The sequence below is a fragment of the Pollachius pollachius genome (assembly GCF_949987615.1).
Source record: "Pollachius pollachius genome assembly, chromosome: 15".
Classification (NCBI taxonomy): Eukaryota; Metazoa; Chordata; class Actinopteri; order Gadiformes; family Gadidae; genus Pollachius; species Pollachius pollachius.
The window spans coordinates 6870553-6890236 of NC_136948.1; the positions used below are offsets into that span (position 1 = coordinate 6870553).

The window sequence follows — 19684 nt, forward strand, 5'->3', positions numbered from 1 at the left end:
CCCTCATATTGACAGACATGCATTGTTTTCAGGTGGTTCACCAGATTGCTGGTGTTTTCCGCTCGGGCTGAAAATACATGCCGACACAACTTACAAAGTAGTGTTTGTCGGTCGAGGTCGTAGCCCCCCAGAGTAGCCCCCTTTCTTTTTCACATTCATCGTATTTTTCCTTGATTGTGATCAGCATCAATGTCTACCTGCACACTGCGTCTTTGCTTATTTCTAAAAATTCCCTGTTTTTACTACAGCTGTCGATGAACACGTGTGTGTCAATATATTTTGGTTGTTTACAGTGTTGGCAAACAGCTGCTACCTAAGCACGATTGTTTCTACTTCATTCGAAATGCCACCTCCGCTCCACAAATTAGCTCAACATGCTTCTTTATTTTCAAAACAGTATGTTTTCATAAAAAAATATATCACTCAAGCGAAAGAGATTACAAAACAATAAGAATGCCAAATTAAAATGTCTAAATATCTATAACAGTATCCACTGTATAGCAAAATCGTCATTGTGGAGCAACATAACACTGGTATTCACCTTTTTGGGTTGACCTAGCGATTGTTAGTGCTTGGCACTAGAACGTCCTTACTGTACCGACAATGATATATTGATGTTTCTTCTTTCACTTCTCTTTCTTCTTACAAATGTACTTATTGTAAGTGTCTTTGGATAGAAGCGTCTGCTAAATGCCCTAAATGTAGACGCTAGTGATGATGACAGGTCCTCTCACGTACCGACCTATGGACCACTGTGTGTGTGTGTGTGTGTGTGAGGGAGGGGTGGCCTGGAGTGTGTGTGTGTGTGTGTGTGTGTGTGAGGACGTTGAAGAGTGTGAGGGAGAGGTGCGAGTGTGTGAATGGGCTTTGAATTGCCGTTACACATGTGCTTGTATTCTATTGTTTAGTAACCTTTGACCCTCCCCCTCCCCTAGTGTATTCTGGGACCTGTACTGCGCCGCACCGGACCGAAGGGAGACGTGTGAGCACTCCAGTGAGGCCAAAGCCTTCCATGATTACGTAAGTGACTTGACAGGCGTGGCAGCCAATGGCTGCTCGGCGTCTGATATTGGGGGCGGCTCTTTAAATTCTGAAGATGTATTCATCTGAGTCACATCAGCGGGAAAAACTGTGGTTTATATTTCGAGGGATTTCCTGGTGACTTCGTACACACGCACGTACACACACACCACTGCATGTTGGGTACGTTTGCATTGGCCACCTGTGGCCGTTTCCTCTTAAACGGTGTGTCTGGTGGGTAACATCGCCTCATTCACTGGTGCTCACAATGGTGCACGAGTCAAGACTTATTGTATCGGCCTTGGTCCCAGTATCATGTATAGTCCCTGTTATTGTGTCTCTGGGGAAAGTGGGACCAAGATGTCTCCGGCGTGTGTGTTGCCTTGGATTGGGTTTGTGGAATGCTGATTTTTTTTTTTTGTGTTCTTTTTTTCCCCCCCCAAGTGCGTGTGTGAAAGCATGTAACTGTATCCTTTGTGTATGAATGTCATTTGTTATGATGGACAGTGTGTGTCTACGTCTGCCTTTGGCCCTCTCCCCTTTGTGTGTGTGTGTGTGTGTGTGTGTGTGTGTGTGTGTGTGTGTGTGTGTGTGTGTGTGTGTGTGTACGTACGGACTGGGGGGAGATAATGGAATAGAGTTCTAATCCGGTAATCCCAGCACTGGGCCGGGGCTAAGCCAGGGATTTTGGGGGGGGGGGGGGGGGTGGATTGTGTGTGTGTCTACTTTGGGGGGGGGGGGGGGCGGTTGCTTTGGACATCGGCCCAGAGGATGGGTGGAGGAAGGTGATGGGGTTGGGGTAGTGGTCCTTTCGCACCCAGGGTGCCAGGTCGCTAGTTGACCGTGGAGCGGGGGGGGGGGGGGGGGGAGTTTTCCTTTTTATGAGAGAGCAGTGTTTGCATCACGAGTCTTTATCCTCAGTAACTATCTCCTTCTGTAGGTATGCTGGTGCCTCCACACCGGTAACGGTCGCTCGTTGCGGTCATTAAATTAAAACATTACCTGCATGCTCGTCTCGGGTTTCCCCCGGCACTGGGGCCGACCGGTGTGCTAACGTTACAGCCTTCCTCCGCCCCACCGGGGATGGACGTCCTCCTCAAGCAGCGCCTCGTTTCTGCGTGTGAATATTGTAATGCAGTATTAATGTGCATGTGTGTGTACTCCGACTCCTCTCCTGTTCCTCCTTCCTTCTGTTCTCCCTCGCCTGCCCTGGCGCTCTTTGCTCCCTCAGCACGTACCTCTCACCTTTTTCACGCTTTCATTCGCTGTGTGTGTGTGTGTGTGTGTGTGTCACACTCTCACGCCCCTCTTTCTCTTCCTCCCTTGCTCTCCCTCTCTTTCTTCTCTGTACCTCTACCTTCCTCCCTCTCTCTTCCGTACCTTTCACTTCTCTGTACCTCTCTCTCACTCTCGCTATCTTCTCGCTCACCCATTCTCTCTCTCTCCTCTGTACCTCTCTCTTACTCTCGCTATCTTCTCTCTCGCTCTCCCTCTCTCTTCTCTGTACTTCTCTCCCTCTCTCTTCTCTGTACTGCTCCCTCTATCCTCTGTACACCTCTCCCTCTCTTCTCTCTTGCTCTCACTGCCTGTGGTATTCCTGTCAACATCCCCATATTTGCATATATTGAGGTGCACATTTGTTTTCTCTCACTCTCTTCTCTGTATGTCTCTCTCTCAGTCTGTCTCTCTTCTGTATCTCTCCCTCCTTCTCCTTCACAATATCTCTCACTTTCTCCCTCTCACTTATATATATTGTCCCTTCACCCATTCCCTGCCACGCACGCACGCACGCACACACCACCTCCATTCCCCTGGGAAGATTGATTAGCTCATCTAGCTGTTTACCCACAATGCCTGTTGGCGCCGTAGCGGAGGGGAGAGAGCAGCGCGGAGAACGGGCGAGAGCTGAGCTAGTTAAAATACAAACCGCCTGGGTAGAGAGGAGGGAGATGAACGCTATGCAGCACCGAGCCAACGCCACGGCTGTACAGAGTTGGTGAATCCTGCGCTTGCTTGGATTGGGTTCTTAAGATAGCCGAAAAAGAAATGGCTTGTTTGGAGAGGGAGTGGGCAAATTAGGTCTATGAAGCTAATTAGCCATCTCCATACACTCTAACTATTTAGTCATTTAAGAACCTCTTAACCCGAGCCCTCTCTGTGAACTCTACCCGAGCTTCCGAGCTGTAGAGTAGTTGGTATGTTCTCAGCTTGTTTCTCCGTGATAATTATTTACCTTTTTATCCTCTTGGATGAGAGACTTTTTTTCTATTGTTTGCTGATTCACCGCCTGTTATTATTTCTCAAACCAGTTTCTCCGGTCAGGTCACAAGCAAAACGTACCAATACAGAATCCGACAACGCTTTCCTACCCGTCCTTATCTGTGTGTTTTTTAGATTTCTAAAATAAGCTTCACACCAGGTTGTTCTTATTCCGTTATCTTATTTTGACTGATGGGAGGCTTAATAGTTTTCATCTGAAATAAAATCTCCTATTTAGCTTCCTGTGATGCGTGTTTTGAAGAGGTCGTGTCAGGCCAGCTGATCTGAAGTTAGCCTCTTCCCACACACCCACAGATACACCATGCCCTTTGGGCTGAGTGGGCCGAGTGTTCACTGAGTCCAGTCCCTTTAAATGAACCCTGACCTTCCTTGGGTCAAAAGGTTGGCTTCTAAAGTTTGATCCAAAAGTGTGTGTGTGTGTGTGTAGGGCTGTCATCTGGTTGTTTGTGTGCGTATGTCCGGTGTATGTGTGTTTTTATATCTCTCCTCCATTGGCAGAATGTATGTGTTTTAAAATAGATGTATTGCCAGTTTCAAGGACCAGCTGGGGTTTAATAATCGCATGTGTGTCAGTCAGCTGTGACGTGGAGAACAGCACGAGCCATATTCTGCTGCTCTGAAGGGAGCCGCACGCCCCAGTCAGCCATTCTGTCTCTCTCTCTGTCTCCGTCACTCTGTCTTTCTCTTTGTCTCTCTCTCGGTCACTGTCTATCTTTATGTCCGGTCTCGATTTGTCTCTCTGTCTTTATGTCCGACCTCGATTTGTTTCTCTGTCTGTTTCTCTGTCTCTCTTTGTCTCTGTGTCTCTCTCTTCCTCTGTCTCTCTTTATGTCTCTCTCTATCTCTCTTGCGTGTCTCCTTTGTGTGAAGGACAGTGGGGGAGAGGTCAAGGAGAACACGACCAGATGTATACCTCATATAGATATAGGATACATAGGTATAGATTTATATTTATATATATATATCTGTACGAACCAGAGCGTAGATAAATATAAATATAAACATATAACCATACCATAAATATGCCACACACACTTGGGCACATCCATGATGTTGCATACACACAATAAATATATAGATGCACATTCGTTCCCTCTGTCTCGCTCGTCCCTCCATCCACTGTTTATGTCTTTATTCCTGTGAAAGGTACCAACCAGAGGTCAATAATGTGTTGAGCACTATTGATCTGACCGATGTAGTGCTGAGAGAGAGAGAGAGAGAGAGAGAGAGAGAGAGAGAGAGAGAGAGAGAGAGAGAGAGAGAGAGAGAGAGAGAGGTTATTATCGGATCAATGCTTCTCCGTATGTGACTGTCCACATATCAGCCAATCAAATCAATTAGTCTTTTGATTATTTGAAGATCAGTGGTTCTGGTCACTGAGCTTCTGCAGGGTTTACGTAAGGGTGATGTTAAGGTCAGGAACTAATAATTAATCGAATTGGTCCCTATTGGCTTTATAGTGGATTGTCCTTTCCGTACATTTTATCGTCAGCGATCCAAAAGATGTATTAATGCGCTTTAGAGCTCAAAATATCCCACCAGCCAACATAAAAACAGTGTCCAGTGTACACGACTTAAGGATATAAAAATAAACGCCACAATGCAGTGCTTCGCCTCTGCTGGTGGGATCTCACAGGATGACCCAACATGGCCGAAAGGGCCACTGTAAATCAGCTGTTTATGTGACTCTAAACCCATCAGCGGTGGCGCAAAAACGATGATTCAACGGTGTCCGAAGTCTCAATTTACTGCCCCCTGTGGAGCGAGCCATTGAGCAGCCCATCGAGGGTTTATGGGGCGGGGAACAAGGGAGCGATTTGCACAAATGATGGCTCAAATATGTACCTCTCCGACACACGCGTCAACATGACGTGAGCCATGGCTTGTGCATCACAAAGACTTTTTCCATTGTACTCACCTGTTCAGAGTTCACCTCGACTCTGCATAACTACCCAGCCCCTTCCGGCCACCATTGTATGCTAAACGTTCTGGCACTTAATGTACGCACTTATTGTATGCACTTAATCTACATTGTACTTATTTTTAGTACTTAATTGTGTAACATCTGCAGTAGCTGCTAGCATTGCTGTACACAGGGAATGGGTTAGCCTAGCGATTGTTAGTACTTGCACTTGGTTCTATGAACATCCTTACTGTACTGACAGCGATATATTGTTTCAGTTCTTATGACAAATGTACTTATTGAAAGGCGCTTTGGATAAAAGCGTCTGCTAAATGCCCTAAATGTAAATCTGAACGTAAATTGTATATTTTACTTTATTTTAAGAACGTTTTGGAGATGAATTGATGACAGCCTCATAATAAGGGTTATTCTGGAAAAAGGGCTCTCAAAAATGTTCCCTTTGCTTGGTAAGGGCGGGCGTTTCAATAAAGGCTTTTCCACCTGCCGTTATTGTACTGTGAAGATCCAGCCTCTGTACGCCTGTTCTGCATCTCGTCGCCTAGATGGTTTGGGACACTTGAGCTTATTACTTACAAGGAGCATTGTAAGAACAAAACCACCCAATCCTTTTTATTCAAAAGCTTAAAACCTTCCATCCACCCTGAATACTCCATCTCCCCCCCTCTTTCCCCTCACACAAGATTAGCTGTTGATATTTACCTGTTCCGTCGGAACCAAGACCAATTCAATTACCCAATTCAATTACCCAATTAAACGAGACTTCGTTAACATCTCTCATTTGCATACATTACAAAATCAAACGATTCCATGTTTTGGAGCGCACCGGAGGCGTGAAATAAACAAACTCAAAACGGGCTGGGTTTGGCCGTTCCGAGACGTTGACACCCAAAACTCTCAGACGCTGGAGGGAGAGCGTAATGTACGCCAGGTTCCTCCTGTGTGGGCTGAGGAACCGAGCACACAGTGGAGATGTAGGCGAAGATTGCCTGCGCTCGCCTAATTCTGAAATTACACTGTTTTTATATTTTTCTGCCGTCGGCTCCTGAGCCGTTGGGGTACTGTGGTAACCAGCGTGTGTAGAAAACGCCGTGCCCCACTGTGGCGACGGGAAGGTTTTCTGCACGCGGATCATTTGCATACATCCAATCAGTGGGCCAGGGGATGCAGGCGCAGATAGTTGGCCTCTAATCGCCTAGGAGAACACCATGAGCCGTTTACGGTCTGCCCTCAAACCCGGCCCTCCTCTGTTGGCTTTCTTCGTCCTGCTCCTCTCTCTCTCTACTTCTTCCTCGTATTTCTTTTCATATTTTTCTTGTGCTGATATATATTTTTAACCATCAGCTATGTCTCACTCCTGTGGTGCTTCTGACTCTCTCCCTCCTTCTCCGTCTCGCTTTCTCTCACTCCCACTGTCTCCCTCACACGCTCTCTCCCTCTCTCCCTCTCCCTCTGTGTTCCTGGAGCGGGGGATGCCAGAGGGACAGAGTGCAGATAGGACCTGTCTCCATAGCAACAGCTTCTGCAAGCTGCTGACACCCTACTAGGGGAGGAGGGAGGGGGGAGAGAGGGGGAGGGAGAGGGGGGAGAAGAAGAGGTGGAGGGGGGGGGAAAGGAGAGGAGTCGTCATGCAATGGTTAGAGGTGTGTTGTGTGTGTGTGTGTGTGTGCTGGGGGGGGGAATAAAGAAGTGAGGAAGGAGATCTGGAGCTAGGGAGACGGGAGCGGGTTGGAAATAGTGATTGTGGGAGATCGACGAGAGAGAGGGGGAGAGGGGGAGAGAGGGAGAGGGGGGTTGCAGGAAAGGTGGGAGAAAGAGAGGAGTGGGGGAGGCAGCCGACCCCCGCTTCATCCCCCGGGACTTGGTAGCCTGGTCATGTTCACTAGCAGAATTAGCATAAAGATGGGGGGAGGTGTCTGTGTGTGTGTGTGTGTGTGGTTTCAGATAGAGGAGGGGGGGGGAAGGAGAAGGACTTTAAAAGTCATGGTGGTGGTGGGTGTCTGTGTTTGCCCGTGTCATTGTAAATGCGCCCGTTAATAAACATATGTGTTCACATGGGGCGTACTGGCCACATGCTGTGTGTGTGTGTGTGTGTGTGCATGTGTGTGTGTGTGTTGGCGAGAGACAATAGAGAACATAGTCCCGCTCTCCCCCAGCTCTAGTAAGTTCTCCTTGTTCTGCTCCTGCAGCCTCCCTGGGATGTGTGTGTGTGTGCGCGCTCGTGTGTGTGTTTATGTGAGAGGTAGTGCGCTGTCACCTCTGCATTTATGTGTATACAAGATAAGTGTGTGTGTGTTTGTGTGTATGTGTGTGTGCTGGTACTGGTAGGCTTATGTAAGCCATCACAATACGCCTCAGTGTGTATGTGTTGACAAGAATACAGTTATATAATTTTTATATCCGGCCTTGGTTATCACTCTAGGCATTACCCCCAGTATCCAGGGCCCTGAAGACCCTGAAGTACGATCAAAATACAAAACGTTGGTGCGGTCGCTCAGACCCAAGAGCTCGTTGGCCACAAAATCTGGTCATTGCTTTGGTTTGTGAGGGGGCTTACACAAACTAGTCCAACACGGATCCCCCTCAGATACATAACCCCACTATAAACAGTCACCTCCCCACTATAAAGAGTCACTACCCCACTATACCCAGTCATTAGCCCACTCTCACCAGTCACTACCCCACTGTAAAGAGTCACTACCCCACTATAACCAGTCATTAGCCCACTATAACCCAGTCACCTCCCCACTATAACCCAGTCACCTCCCCACTATAACCCAGTCACTACCCCACTATAAACAGTCACTACCCCGCTATAACCCAGTCACCTCCCCACTATAACCCAGTCCCTACCCCACTCTAACCAGTCATTAGCCCACTCTAACCAGTCATTAGCCCACTCTAACCAGTCATTAGCCCACTCTAACCAGTCATTACCCCACTATAACCCAGTCACCTCCCCACTATAACCCAGTCACTACCCCACTATAACCCAGTCACTACCCCACTATAACAGTCACTACCCCACTATAAACAAGTCATTAGCCCACTCTAACCAGTCATTACCCCACTATAACCAGTCACCACCCACTATAACCAAGTAATTAGCCCAATATAACCCAGTCATTACCTCACTCTAACCAGCCATTGCCCCACTATAACCAGTCATTACCCCACTATAACCAGCCATTGCCCCACTATAACCAGTCATTACCCCACTATAATCAGTCACTACCACACTATAACAAAGTCATTACCCCAATATAACCAGGCATTACCACTGGCATACCATTGAAATCACACTGCCGTACATAATCCTCTACTATTTTCCTCACTAATGGAAAGGGAAAGAAAAATGAAACTGTAAAACGTGCAATATTAAGGCCCTCACACAAGTGCCACTGCACACACAACACCAATTATGAGCCTGATGGTGTGGATGGCTTTTTCCTGTTTCTTTAAAGAGCTCTGAGAGCCTCCCACTGTACTGAGAATGCAGCGTGTTCTTAAAGGGCCCTGCGTTAGCAGGGTTGTCTATCCCCTGATTGGCTCTGTATGGGGGTGACTTCTTATCATCCAGCCGCTCGCGTTAGAAAAGTCTCTGAATGAACCCCCGGCATGGCTCTCCTCCTGACCTGAAGGTCCGTCCTCATGGACCAACAAGTCCTTCTGAAGGGCTTCATGAAGGTACAGGTTGACGTTGCAGACACTGCCCCCTGTAGTCACCGGGGAGCGGTGCAGCCCCTTTAAGGGGATGAGAGAGAGAGAGAGAGAGAGAGAGAGATGCAAGGGAGTGATGAAACTGGGAAAGAGAGAGGGCGAGAGACACTGAGCCCCTGTGTGTTTTTGTCTTTGCAGAGTGCAGCGGCGGCGCCCAGCCCGGTGATGGGAAACATGCCCCCCAACGACGGCATGCCAGGGGGTCCCATGCCACCAGGTTTCTTTCAGGTAGGACTACACCCCCCCCCCCCCCCCCCCCACCATCCGTTACTGTGTCTGCCATCTATTACTCCTTCATTTCCCGCCCTGTTCCTCTCCCTTGTCATCCATCGCTATCCATTTTGTTTAATATGTTCAATATGGACGTGGTTGTACCCTTTGGTGACCCACTGGCTTATTTCCTTGAGGGAACCTGTCAAAAAGCACATCGCACGGCCCCTATCTTCTTCAGAGTTTCATGAGCGGTATGGACGTTGCATTGAAGCCGTCATGTGATTGGACGGTTTTACTCAGGGTTTTTTTCGGGTTGGAGCTTTCCATTTGTGGCTGCCTGTGATGACCCCATACATAGGGATGGGGATCGAAACCCGGTTCTATCAAGGACCCCGTTCCACTTTTTCCAAAACCCAAAAATCATTAACGTTTGGGCTTATCGATACCACCATCGAGTCCCGTCGTTCATTTATTATTTTTTTGTCCCGTAGGTCCTGTAACGTCATGTTGTGTCCCTCGAGTCACGTCACGGCATTTAAATCAAATCAATCCAATCACTGCAGCGTGTCCACCAATGTTTTTGAATGAAATTGTAAGCAAACAGGTATTACAAGTAAAACAAGTGAAGTCTGGCAGTTAACTTTGCTCGCGAGGATGGCCTAACGGGCGAAAAGGGCGAAAATCATTTATTGTAAAGGGGGGAACACAACCTCAATGGCCAAGCACATTATCATTGTGCATCCAATAAAGACCAAATGCAGTACCTTCGACTGTCTCCGAGTTGAAAAGACTCTGTCTCCTCCTTCTCCTGTCGCACCACAGACGGGCCCGTCTTAATCATCCACTCAAACTACGAGTGGTAATCGCACACACAGACATTGTTGCTAGTCCCGTCAGTTAAAAATACTAATCCAATTGCAAAATCTGTGTTGTATTCAGCAGCATACAAGCTAGTTATCTTAAAAAGTAAATAAAGTTTCAGATGTACTGCGTGATGATGTGTTGAGGTTGGCTCAGTAAAACGACTGTTAGGTTATCATGATGCGGTCAAATGTAACATAAAGAAACGGTAAATTAAGTTTTTGGTGAGAAACATGAGTAATACTGTATTACTCATGTTTCTGTATTACTTATACAGTTGTATAGTGCTCTAATCATTTTATTTTATATAACTCAAACTACTGTTGTCAATATTTATTAAGAATGACATATTTAATTTAAAATGCAATTATTTATTTCCTAAATATTTTCCTCATCACTAAAAACGCTTCGTATTTCCACCAATTAATAGAAAAGTATCGATAGTGGTATCGATAAAGACTCGGATCGTTAAGCAGTATCGAAAATGGTATCGATATCAATAAATATTAATGATCCCTACCCATACACCCGTCACACGTAGGCCTGTCTTTGCACTGCATTTATATCTACATGGTCGAGGTGCTGGGTAAATGTCTGGACTGGATGATAAGAGATAAGATGGGAGGGCTTCTGCCTACATGTCTAATGAACTGGTGCTTGTGGATGGATGGATGGATGGATATATTGTGTATACTTCAAGAAGTATGCTTGGAGGAATGTTGGTGGTTTGGACTTTCTTTGTCATCGTTTTGAAATTCACCCAAATGTTGGGCTACTTAAGCCTGAAGTGACATGCATTCATTCAGTGATTCAAGTTCAAGGCCTGTGGTTCTTATCGATGCTTTGGTGGTTGTTTAAAACCTCTCTCACAGTTCACTCATTCGATTGTCTCTGTCTTGTGTTGTTCCAATGCTGTATGATTCATCTATTCATTCCAGTTCGCTCTGTTTGCATCTCTCTCTCTCACATCTCCATCTCTGACCTGTCCCTGCTTTTGGAATGGAGGGTGTGTGTGAATGTTTTAAAGGACACACAACCACTCACTCACTCTTTGCCAGTTAAAGATGCACTGTTAGAGGCACACTTGTGCGGTTTCACATGCAGTCAAGTTGTGCAACGATACTCACACTGACAGTGATACAGACATACACACACACACACACACACTTTACCAGGAAGTGGTGTGATGGACAGCGCTGGCATTTGGCAGCCAGCACGATAAGGTGGAGAGGGAGAGAGAGAGAGAGAGAGAGAGCGAGAGAGAGAGAGAGAGAAAGAGAGGGGGGCAGAAGACCAGAGGAACAGTGAGAGAAAGACAGGATGAGGGACGGAGAGAAGACCAGAGAGAAAGACAGAGGCAGAACGAGCAGAGAGGGAGAGGATACTCAGGAAGTGCTATTTATAACACTGGTGGGGGTGTGCGGTGGGGGGGACGTTTGTGTGTGCGCTATGTGCTGGGCCACCTCTGTCATTATATAAAGCCGGGCCTGTTTGCTGTAAATATGGTTAATGGCACTAAAGCAAGGCAGAAACTTTGCTAAATGTTGTTTTTGATCACGGGAGTGAGGGCCAACAGGGGATTCACATGCTGGTGTGGAGAGAGAGAGAGAGAGAGAGAGAGAGAGAGAGAGAGAGAGAGAGAGAGAGAGAGAGAGAGAGAGAGAGAGAGAGAGAGAGAGAGAGAGAGAGAGAGAGAGAGAGAGAGAGAGAGAGAGAGAGAGAGATGAAAATTCCAGTGTCTCCCATCAAAACGGGTACCCTCGTTGACACATCTCCAAATTGGTAGAAGGGAGCGCCATCCACTGATGGAGGAAGAGTGTTGAGCTGTGTCGTTTAGTGGTCTTCGTTTGGATGATCGGAACAAGAGCCCTCACCTCCTGGCCTTGGGATGAACTTTGTGGGCGGTTTCTTGTGCGTGCTCTTGTGTGACAGTCGCACGCTGCAGTCAATATCGGAACCACAAGGAATGTAAACATCCGTAGCTTCTTTGGAATATTTCAGCATCCTCATCGTGTTCGTGAGCCGAGCGCTAGTCCTGTGCGGCTCTGAGCCTTTGGCAACACTGCCCCCGTGTGGTCAACGGGTCAAATGACATCTTGTCGTTTAGAATTTGTCACTGTAAACATCGGGAGGAAAGACCTACATAGGCGGTTAGCTACTGCTAGGTGGATATTTGGTAGTGTTTTGTGGTTTCCGACATTTGTGCAATCTTTCTATTTTTGGTTTTCGCTCAGTGGGGACTGTAGTTATTGGGTCGGCCAAAATCTCCCATTTCCTTTCTCTACCTGCTTCCTAAAGAGGCAGCTGCCCCTGTCATCCCTCTCCTCCCTGTCCTGGTTGTTGATTGGCCGATAGCCCCAGGTGTAACACCGTAACTGCCCCCCCCCCCCCCCTCTCTCTGACATCACTCTTCTTTCTTAAAGGGACCTCCAGGCTCACAGCAGTCCCCCCATGCACAGCCCCCCCCCCACAATCCCAGCAACCCCATGATGGGACCCCATGGCCAGGTAAGATATGCTCTCTGACCCCCCCGCCCCCCCCCCCCCTACACACACTCACCCCTCTCTCCAAACCTCCCCAACTCTCCCCCATCTCTCTCTCACCTCCATTCACGGATTATACACCCACTGGCAGTCCCTCCGATGGGGTTAACGGTCCGCCCCTAGACCTGTCTCACTGCTCTAGACCTGTATCACTGCCCCCTAGACCATCTCACTGCCCCCTGGATCACTGGCCCTAGACCTGTCTCACTGCTCTAGACCTGTATCACTGCCCCCTAGACCATCTCACTGCACCCTGGATCACTGGCCCTAGACCTGTCTCACTGCTCTAGACCTGTACCACTGCCCCCTAGACCTGTCTCGCTGCTCTAGATCTGTATCACTGCCCCCTAGACCTGTCTCACTGTCCGGAGTCCTGTCTCACTGCTTCTAGACACCGTCTGAATTAACCTGCCGGGTAGCCCAGTCTCACTGACCCGAGGGGTTAACCCTGTCTCAATGAACCTAGGGGTTAGCCCTGTCTCACTGACCCAAGGGGTTAGCCCTGTCTCTCTGACCCTAGGGGTTAGCCCTGTCTCTCTGACCCTAGGGGTTAGCCCTGTCTCACTGACCCTAGGGGTTAGCCCTGTCTCACTGACCCTAGGGATTATCCTTGTCTCACTGAACCTAGGGGTTAGCCCAGTCTCACTGACCCTAGGGGTTAGCCCTGTCTCACTGACCCTAGGGGTTAGCCCTGTCTCACTGACCCTAGGGGTTATCCTTGTCTCACTGAACCTAGGGGTTAGCCCAGTCTCACTGAACCTAGGGGTTAGCCCAGTCTCACTGACCCTAGGGGTTAGCCCTGTCTCACTGACCCTAGGGGTTAGCCCTGTCTCACTGACCCTAGGGGTTATCCTTGTCTCACTGAACCTAGGGGTTAGCCCTGGCTCACTGACCCTAGGGGTTAGCCCTGTCTCACTGACCCTAGGGGTTAGCCCTGTCTCACTGACCCTAGGGGTTATCCTTGTCTCACTGAACCTAGGGGTTAGCCCTGGCTCACTGACCCGAGGGGTTAGCCCTGTCTCTCTGCTCCTCGATGTTCTTGGCTGCTCTCAGCGCTAAAGTCCACTAGCTCCCCGCTCCATCCCCACACCCTCAAGCGGACGGCAGCTCCCCTCCTGCTCGCGGCCCAACATGGTTGGCCCTGTGTGGGATGAATAATTCATGCTGTGCCCCGCCCCCCTGGAGCAGCTTGCTGTGGTGGTGGGGCTTTGTGACACACACACACACACACACACACACACACACACACACACACACACACACACACACACACACACACACACACACACACACACACACACACACACACACAAGGCCCCTCCCCTCTGCTGAGCATTCATGCGCATTTATAAATAAAACAAGAAAAGGAGACACCGTGTACACTCTTGTAACGCACACTCCCATAAACACACACACGCGTGTCTTTAGTTGTATGCAAGGCACCCATCAGCCTATTTAATTATGTTGTGCTTCTGCAACAAAGGCCAGGTTAAGAGATAAAAACAAGTATGTCCGGTATTAAAACGACTGCTTTAACGTGGCGTCAGACATCAGAAATGTAGCTCCCCCCAGCGCCGAGGTAGCGCTGGCATTGAGCCGTTAGCGAAGGGTTTGCGCTGGGCTGGTAGCGGACTGTAGTGTTAGCGCTTGGCCAGTCGCGGAGTGTTAGCGCTGAGCCGGTAGCCTAGTGTTAGCGCTGAGCCGGTAGCCTAGTGTTAGCGCTGAGCCGGTAGCGTAGTGTTAGCGCTGAGCCGGTAGCCTAGTGTTAGCGCTGAGCCGGTAGCCTAGTGTTAGTGCTGAGCCGGTAACATAGTGTTAGCGTTGAGCCGGTACCGTAGTGTTAGCGCTGAGCCGGTAGCGTAGTGTTAGCGCTGAGCCGGCAGCGTAGTGTTAGCTCTGAGCCGGTAGCATAGTGTCAGCGCTGAGCCGGTAGCGTATTGAAAGCGCTGAGCCGGTTGCAGAGCGTAGTGTTAGCGCTGAGCCGGCAGCTTAGTGTTAGCACTGAGCCGGTAGCGTAGTGTTAGCTCTGAGCCGGTAGCCTAGTGTTAGCGCTGAGCCGGTACCGTAGTGTTAGCGCTGAGCCGGTAGCGTAGTGTCAGCGCTGAGCCGGTAACGTATTGAAAGCGCTGAGCCAGTTGCAGAGCGTAGTGTTAGCGCTGAGCCGGCAGCGTAGTGTTAGCTCTGAGCCGGTAGCGTAGTGTTAGCTGCGGCCCGGCCCTTTAGTCCTGCGGTTTCTTGTTACTGTGAGTGTGTGAGTCCGTTTGTGGACACGCTTCCTCTCAGGTCTTCAATGGTGTCTTTGGCCCGAGGTGCCGCTTCACTACGCCAAGAAAGACCACGGGCCGAGTCGCCTTACACCGCAGAGAGGGAGGGAGGGAGGGAGGAGGGAGGGAGGGAGAGGGAGAGTGGGGTGCACAAGTATCCCCTGGCTCTGTCTCGTACACACTGAAACACTCTTCATTTCTTGCGCTTTCTCTACTTACCTGCTGGTCCAGAGGCCAGGTTGCGTAGTAAATGTAATGGCCGCACACTCTCTTCTTGTTATTAATGTTCATATTATCAGTCTAGTATCATCGTCTAGTGGCGTCAAAGTGGCATCATGGTGTGTCTCATGTGTTCATCCTCCACCCTCCACACCATGTTCACCTGCCGGTCCCCATGACTACCCTGCTGAGTGGGCTCGGTTGGATCAATAATTAAAACGCCTTTGTCTTTCTGTTCTACAACCCCTCACCCCCCTCTCTTTCCTTCACCTTGCCCTCTCTCTTGCCCCCCCTCCTCCCGTCTCTACCTTGTCCTTTATCTCCCTCGCCTCCTTCTACACCCCCTCCCTAACCCTCTCCCTCTCCGTCCTTCCCTTCTGCCTCCTCCCTCTCCTCCTCTCTATCCTCCTCTTCTCTCCTCCCTCTCCTCCTCTCCCTCCTCTCCATCCTCCTGCCCTTCCTCCTCTCCTCCACTCCTCTCCTCCTCTCTCTCCTCCTCTCTATCCTCCTCCGCTCCTCTCTCTCCTCCTCTCCATCCTCCTGCCCTTCCTCCTCTCCTCCTCTCCATCCTCTCTGCCCTCCTCTCTGTTGTCCTCTCCGTCTCCCCTCCCATCCTCCTCATCCTCCTCCTCTCCTCCTCTCCCTCCTCTCCATCCTCCTGCCCTTCCTCCTCTCCTCCACTCCTCTCCTCCTCTCTATCCTCCTCTCTCTCCTCCTCTCCATCCTCCTGCCCTTCCTCCTCTCCTCCACTCCTCTCCTCCTCTCTATCCTCCTCTCTCTCCTCCTCTCCATCCTCCTGCCCTTCCTTCTCTCCTCCTCTCCATCCTGTCTTCCCTCCTCTCTGTTGTCCTCTCCATCTCCCCTCCCATCCTCCTCTCCCTCCTCTCCATCCTCCTGCCCTTCCTCCTCTCCTCCACTCCTCTCCTCCTCTCCATCCTCTCTGCCCTCCTCTCTGTTGTCCTCTCCTCCCATCCTCCTCCTCCTCCTCTCCTCCTCCAGCCCTTCATGTCTCCTCGGTACCCCGGCGGCCCGAGACCGGCGCTCCGAATGCCAAACCAGGTAGGGGTCCTGCCTCTCTGAGACGTGATGTCCCACCCTTCTCCCTCCTTACTCTGCTTAAGTATCAAATCCAGTTGAATTAGAGCTGGCTATTCATTTTATTGTTTGATTAATTTTTTTAAATATATATACTACTTTTTCCTTCGTTACTCTGACACTAGATTAAGTTTTTGTTTACTACTAATTAACTACTAAAGAAGTTGTGTGTGCGTGTTAATGAACCTCTTTTTGTGTTGTTGTGCCTGCAGCCTCCCGGGGGGATCCCTGGTTCACAGCCCCTCCTGCCAAACAGTCTGGACCCCACAAGACCACAAGGTGGGTACCGGCCGGTACTGGTACCGGCCGGTAAAGGTGGAGCGGATTCCTAAAGGTGGAGCGGATTCCCTCCTGCGACAGAGCGCTGCTTCAGACCCGCCACGTCATGTTTGAGTTCTCCGAATAGGACCAATGATGTCAGCGGTCTCGCATTTCCGGGTTGTTTTCAGAAACCGGGACTTATCACAACACGTTTAAAAAAGCGCACTACTCTTATGTTAGTAATTGGCCATTCGTGACGATTGCACTTTAATTAACCCTCAGGGAGAAGATGAATAAAGTCCTTATTTGTCTTTCTATCAATAGACATAAAGCCTCCGCATGAATATATAAGGAGTCATGCATCCATGCATGCTTTCCAAGAGTCCTAACCCTGCCTCGGGATGGGGTTGTGACCCCGTCTCAGGGCAGGGGTCATGACCCCGTCTCAGGGCAGGGGTCATGACCCCGTCTCAGGGCAGGGGTCGTGACCCCGTCTCATACGTGATCAGGGTGAGGGGGAATAAAGGGGATTTTATCGAGAATTTCTACAGTGGCCCGTCTACATGGGGATCAATTTGAAACCTTTAGAGGATTGTTTACTACTTCCGGACGGATTTGTGTTCGCTGTCGATAGCCAAACACGTGCGAAAGAAAGAGAAAGGGCCGGATTTGTGCCCGCTTGCCATCAGATGTCAGGCTATCTACAGTGTGATTTGTGGGTCGAGGTGTGTGTTAAAGTGGGGCATGAGGTGGCTTGGGAGCAGATTACTGTTTCAAGAGCCAGGGAGGTGCATTTAATGGGATTATACGAGATAAGTGTGTGTGTGTTCGTGTGTGGGTGTGTCCTCCACATGGGAATGAGTGAGTCCCATCATTGACCCAAACTCTCTTGCTCTTTTCAGGACATCCTAATATGGGCGGGCCAATGAGAATGAATCCCCCAAGAGGAATGGCCATGGGACCACAGGTAGGACACACACACACACACACACACACACACACACACACACACACACACACACACACACACACACACACAGCTTCATTTTAACGGTTTTGTTTTTCTGTCTCAGAACTACGGGGGCATGCGGCCTCCTCCTAACTCCATGGGAGGTCCCATGCCAGGAATGAACATGTAAGTTGACCCCTCCCAACTCGCACACACACACACACAAACACACACACCTGTTAATGATCGCATGACCCCCCCACAGGCTTTTTTGAACACATGTTCATAATCCTCCCAGTTTTCAACATCGCTCATTCGTTCCCTTCAGTCTCCTCTGGACGCAGGCGCTGTTATTCCCCATCGCTGTTTAACTTGACTCTAATCTCACTATCTCTCTACTATTCCTGATCTCTCTCGCTCTCTCGCTCTCTCTCTCTACAACTCTCTCTCTCTTGCTGCCTCTCTTTTCACCACAGCCGTTCTCTCTCTCTGACCTCTGGATGATGATTCTGTTAATCTACTTTGCTCTAACCTCTCTCTCTCTGTCTGCCTCCCTCTCTCTCTCTGCCTCCCCCTCTCTCTCATCAGGGGCCCTGGAGGAAGAGGGCCGTGGCCGGGGCCGAACGCTAACTCTGTAAGTCCCTCAGGAACCTGTGAGACACCAACAGCACCACCCTCTCATTATACACACAGCCTTGTTGCTTTCTGCTAACCTGCTGCTCTCTCCCTCTCTCGCTCACTCTCTGATTCCCCTCTAATTTTCTCTGATGATCTCCCTTTCTATCTCTGATTCTCCCTCTCTCACTCTCTTACTCTGTCTCTCTCTCCCTCTCTCCCACTCTCTCTACCCCTCCCTCTCTCCCACTCTGATTATCTCTGTCTCTCTCTGACTCCAGATAGCCTATTCTTCCTCATCTCCTGGAAACTATGTGGTAAGTTATTATTTCATTTATTTATAAGGGCATGGGAAGTTGACATTTTCACTGCAAAAAGCATAGAAAGTTAAAAAAAAAATTAAAACCAAGTTATTATTGATGACTTAACCTTTTGTTTCTCTCTGTCTCCCTCCCAGGGGCCACCAGGTGGGGGAGGGCCCCCAGGAACTCCCATCATGCCCAGCCCAGGTGGTGCGTCACCCTATTGCGTCTCCCATCCCTCCACACTTTTTAAATTCAATTTTCTATTTGTATTGGAGCTTAAGTTCAGCTCAGTTAACATCAAGCCTAGGATTGGTAGAAAAGAACCACTTAAGATTTAAAGGAGACTGAACGTCCAGGCTGACACCCGTTCCCCTCTGGCTCGTCTCCTCTCCAGACTCGACCAACTCCAGCGAAAATATCTACACTATGATGAACCCCATCGGACCGGGAGGCAACAGACCCAACGTGAGCACCGTCGTCGCACAATGAGCCCTTACTCACTTTCATTGCTGTTATCCGTCCATTACTGCCTGTGTCTGCCCTGAAGCAGGACATCTGCACAGAGAACCGCCGCAGTGATCCTAAAAGTACCACTGACTGAGTTTTACTTCACTGAGACGGCGTTCACCTCAGCAGCTCGGCTCTGAGCGAGTCTTTAGATGCTTGATCCGCCAGGACTTGTATGACGTTCCTCGTCATACTCTCAAACCGGATTGATAAACCAATTATTTGGTAGTATTTATCGAGTTACTTTCACCTTCTGCCTCATCCATCTACGGGATGTGTCATACAGTATGTTGTACAGTGGGTTGTACAGTACGGTGTACCGTAAGGTGTGCACTGTTATACCAGTCCCTCCAGAAAAACGCGATTATGTGATCGCATAATTCAACGCATAATCAGCCAAAGTCTGCATATTCATGTGGGGGCCGCATTTTTTCAAATATGCCGCACTTTCACCGCATAAATTGCAGATTCCCGCGCAAAATATGCGGGGCTTGCATGATTTCATAATCCCTGCATTTTCGTTGCAAAAAAGTCACATATATCTTAGCAGAAAGTTGAAAAATGTTGCGTTTACTTCACACAAGAGCAGCCATTTCCCCCTGTTGCCATGGGAATGTTATGAAGTGACGTAATTACGCGACGTGAACGTCATCGAGAAGTTCCTGCATTTTTTGCAAGTTCCCGCAATTTCATCGCATGAAATTGCATAAATATGCCGCATATTTCATCGCATTTTTTAAGAAAGCGTGCCGCAAAATCAAGGATTTTTGGCCGCAACAATCACAAAAAAACGCCGCATTTTTCTGGAGGGACTGTCAGACAGTAGGGTGTACGGTATGTTGAACCGCATGTTATGAAGTAGGGTGTACGGTATGTTGAACAGTGTTGTATAGTGTACAGTATGTTAGCGT

At 49.1% G+C, this 19684-nt stretch overlaps 1 protein-coding gene across 4 annotated transcripts in view; it reads left to right on the top strand.

Annotated features, from left to right (window-relative positions):
• Positions 1-19684, top strand: part of LOC307086518 (single-stranded DNA-binding protein 3) — a 33807-nt gene that overhangs the window by 8747 nt on the left and 5376 nt on the right. For 2 of the 4 annotated variants that reach the window (XM_079751757.1, XM_079751754.1), the window contains exons 4-14: positions 936-1020; positions 9080-9169; positions 12439-12522; positions 16041-16100; positions 16349-16415; positions 17300-17364; positions 17471-17532; positions 17935-17980; positions 18243-18278; positions 18419-18473; positions 18661-18731. In XM_079751757.1, coding sequence (XP_079607883.1) covers positions 936-1020; positions 9080-9169; positions 12439-12522; positions 16041-16100; positions 16349-16415; positions 17300-17364; positions 17471-17532; positions 17935-17980; positions 18243-18278; positions 18419-18473; positions 18661-18731 — 721 coding nt within the window. The remainder of the gene's footprint in view (positions 1-935; positions 1021-9079; positions 9170-12438; positions 12523-16040; positions 16101-16348; positions 16416-17299; positions 17365-17470; positions 17533-17934; positions 17981-18242; positions 18279-18418; positions 18474-18660; positions 18732-19684) is intronic. The other 2 variants (XM_079751755.1, XM_079751756.1) reach the window with 2 other exon arrangements.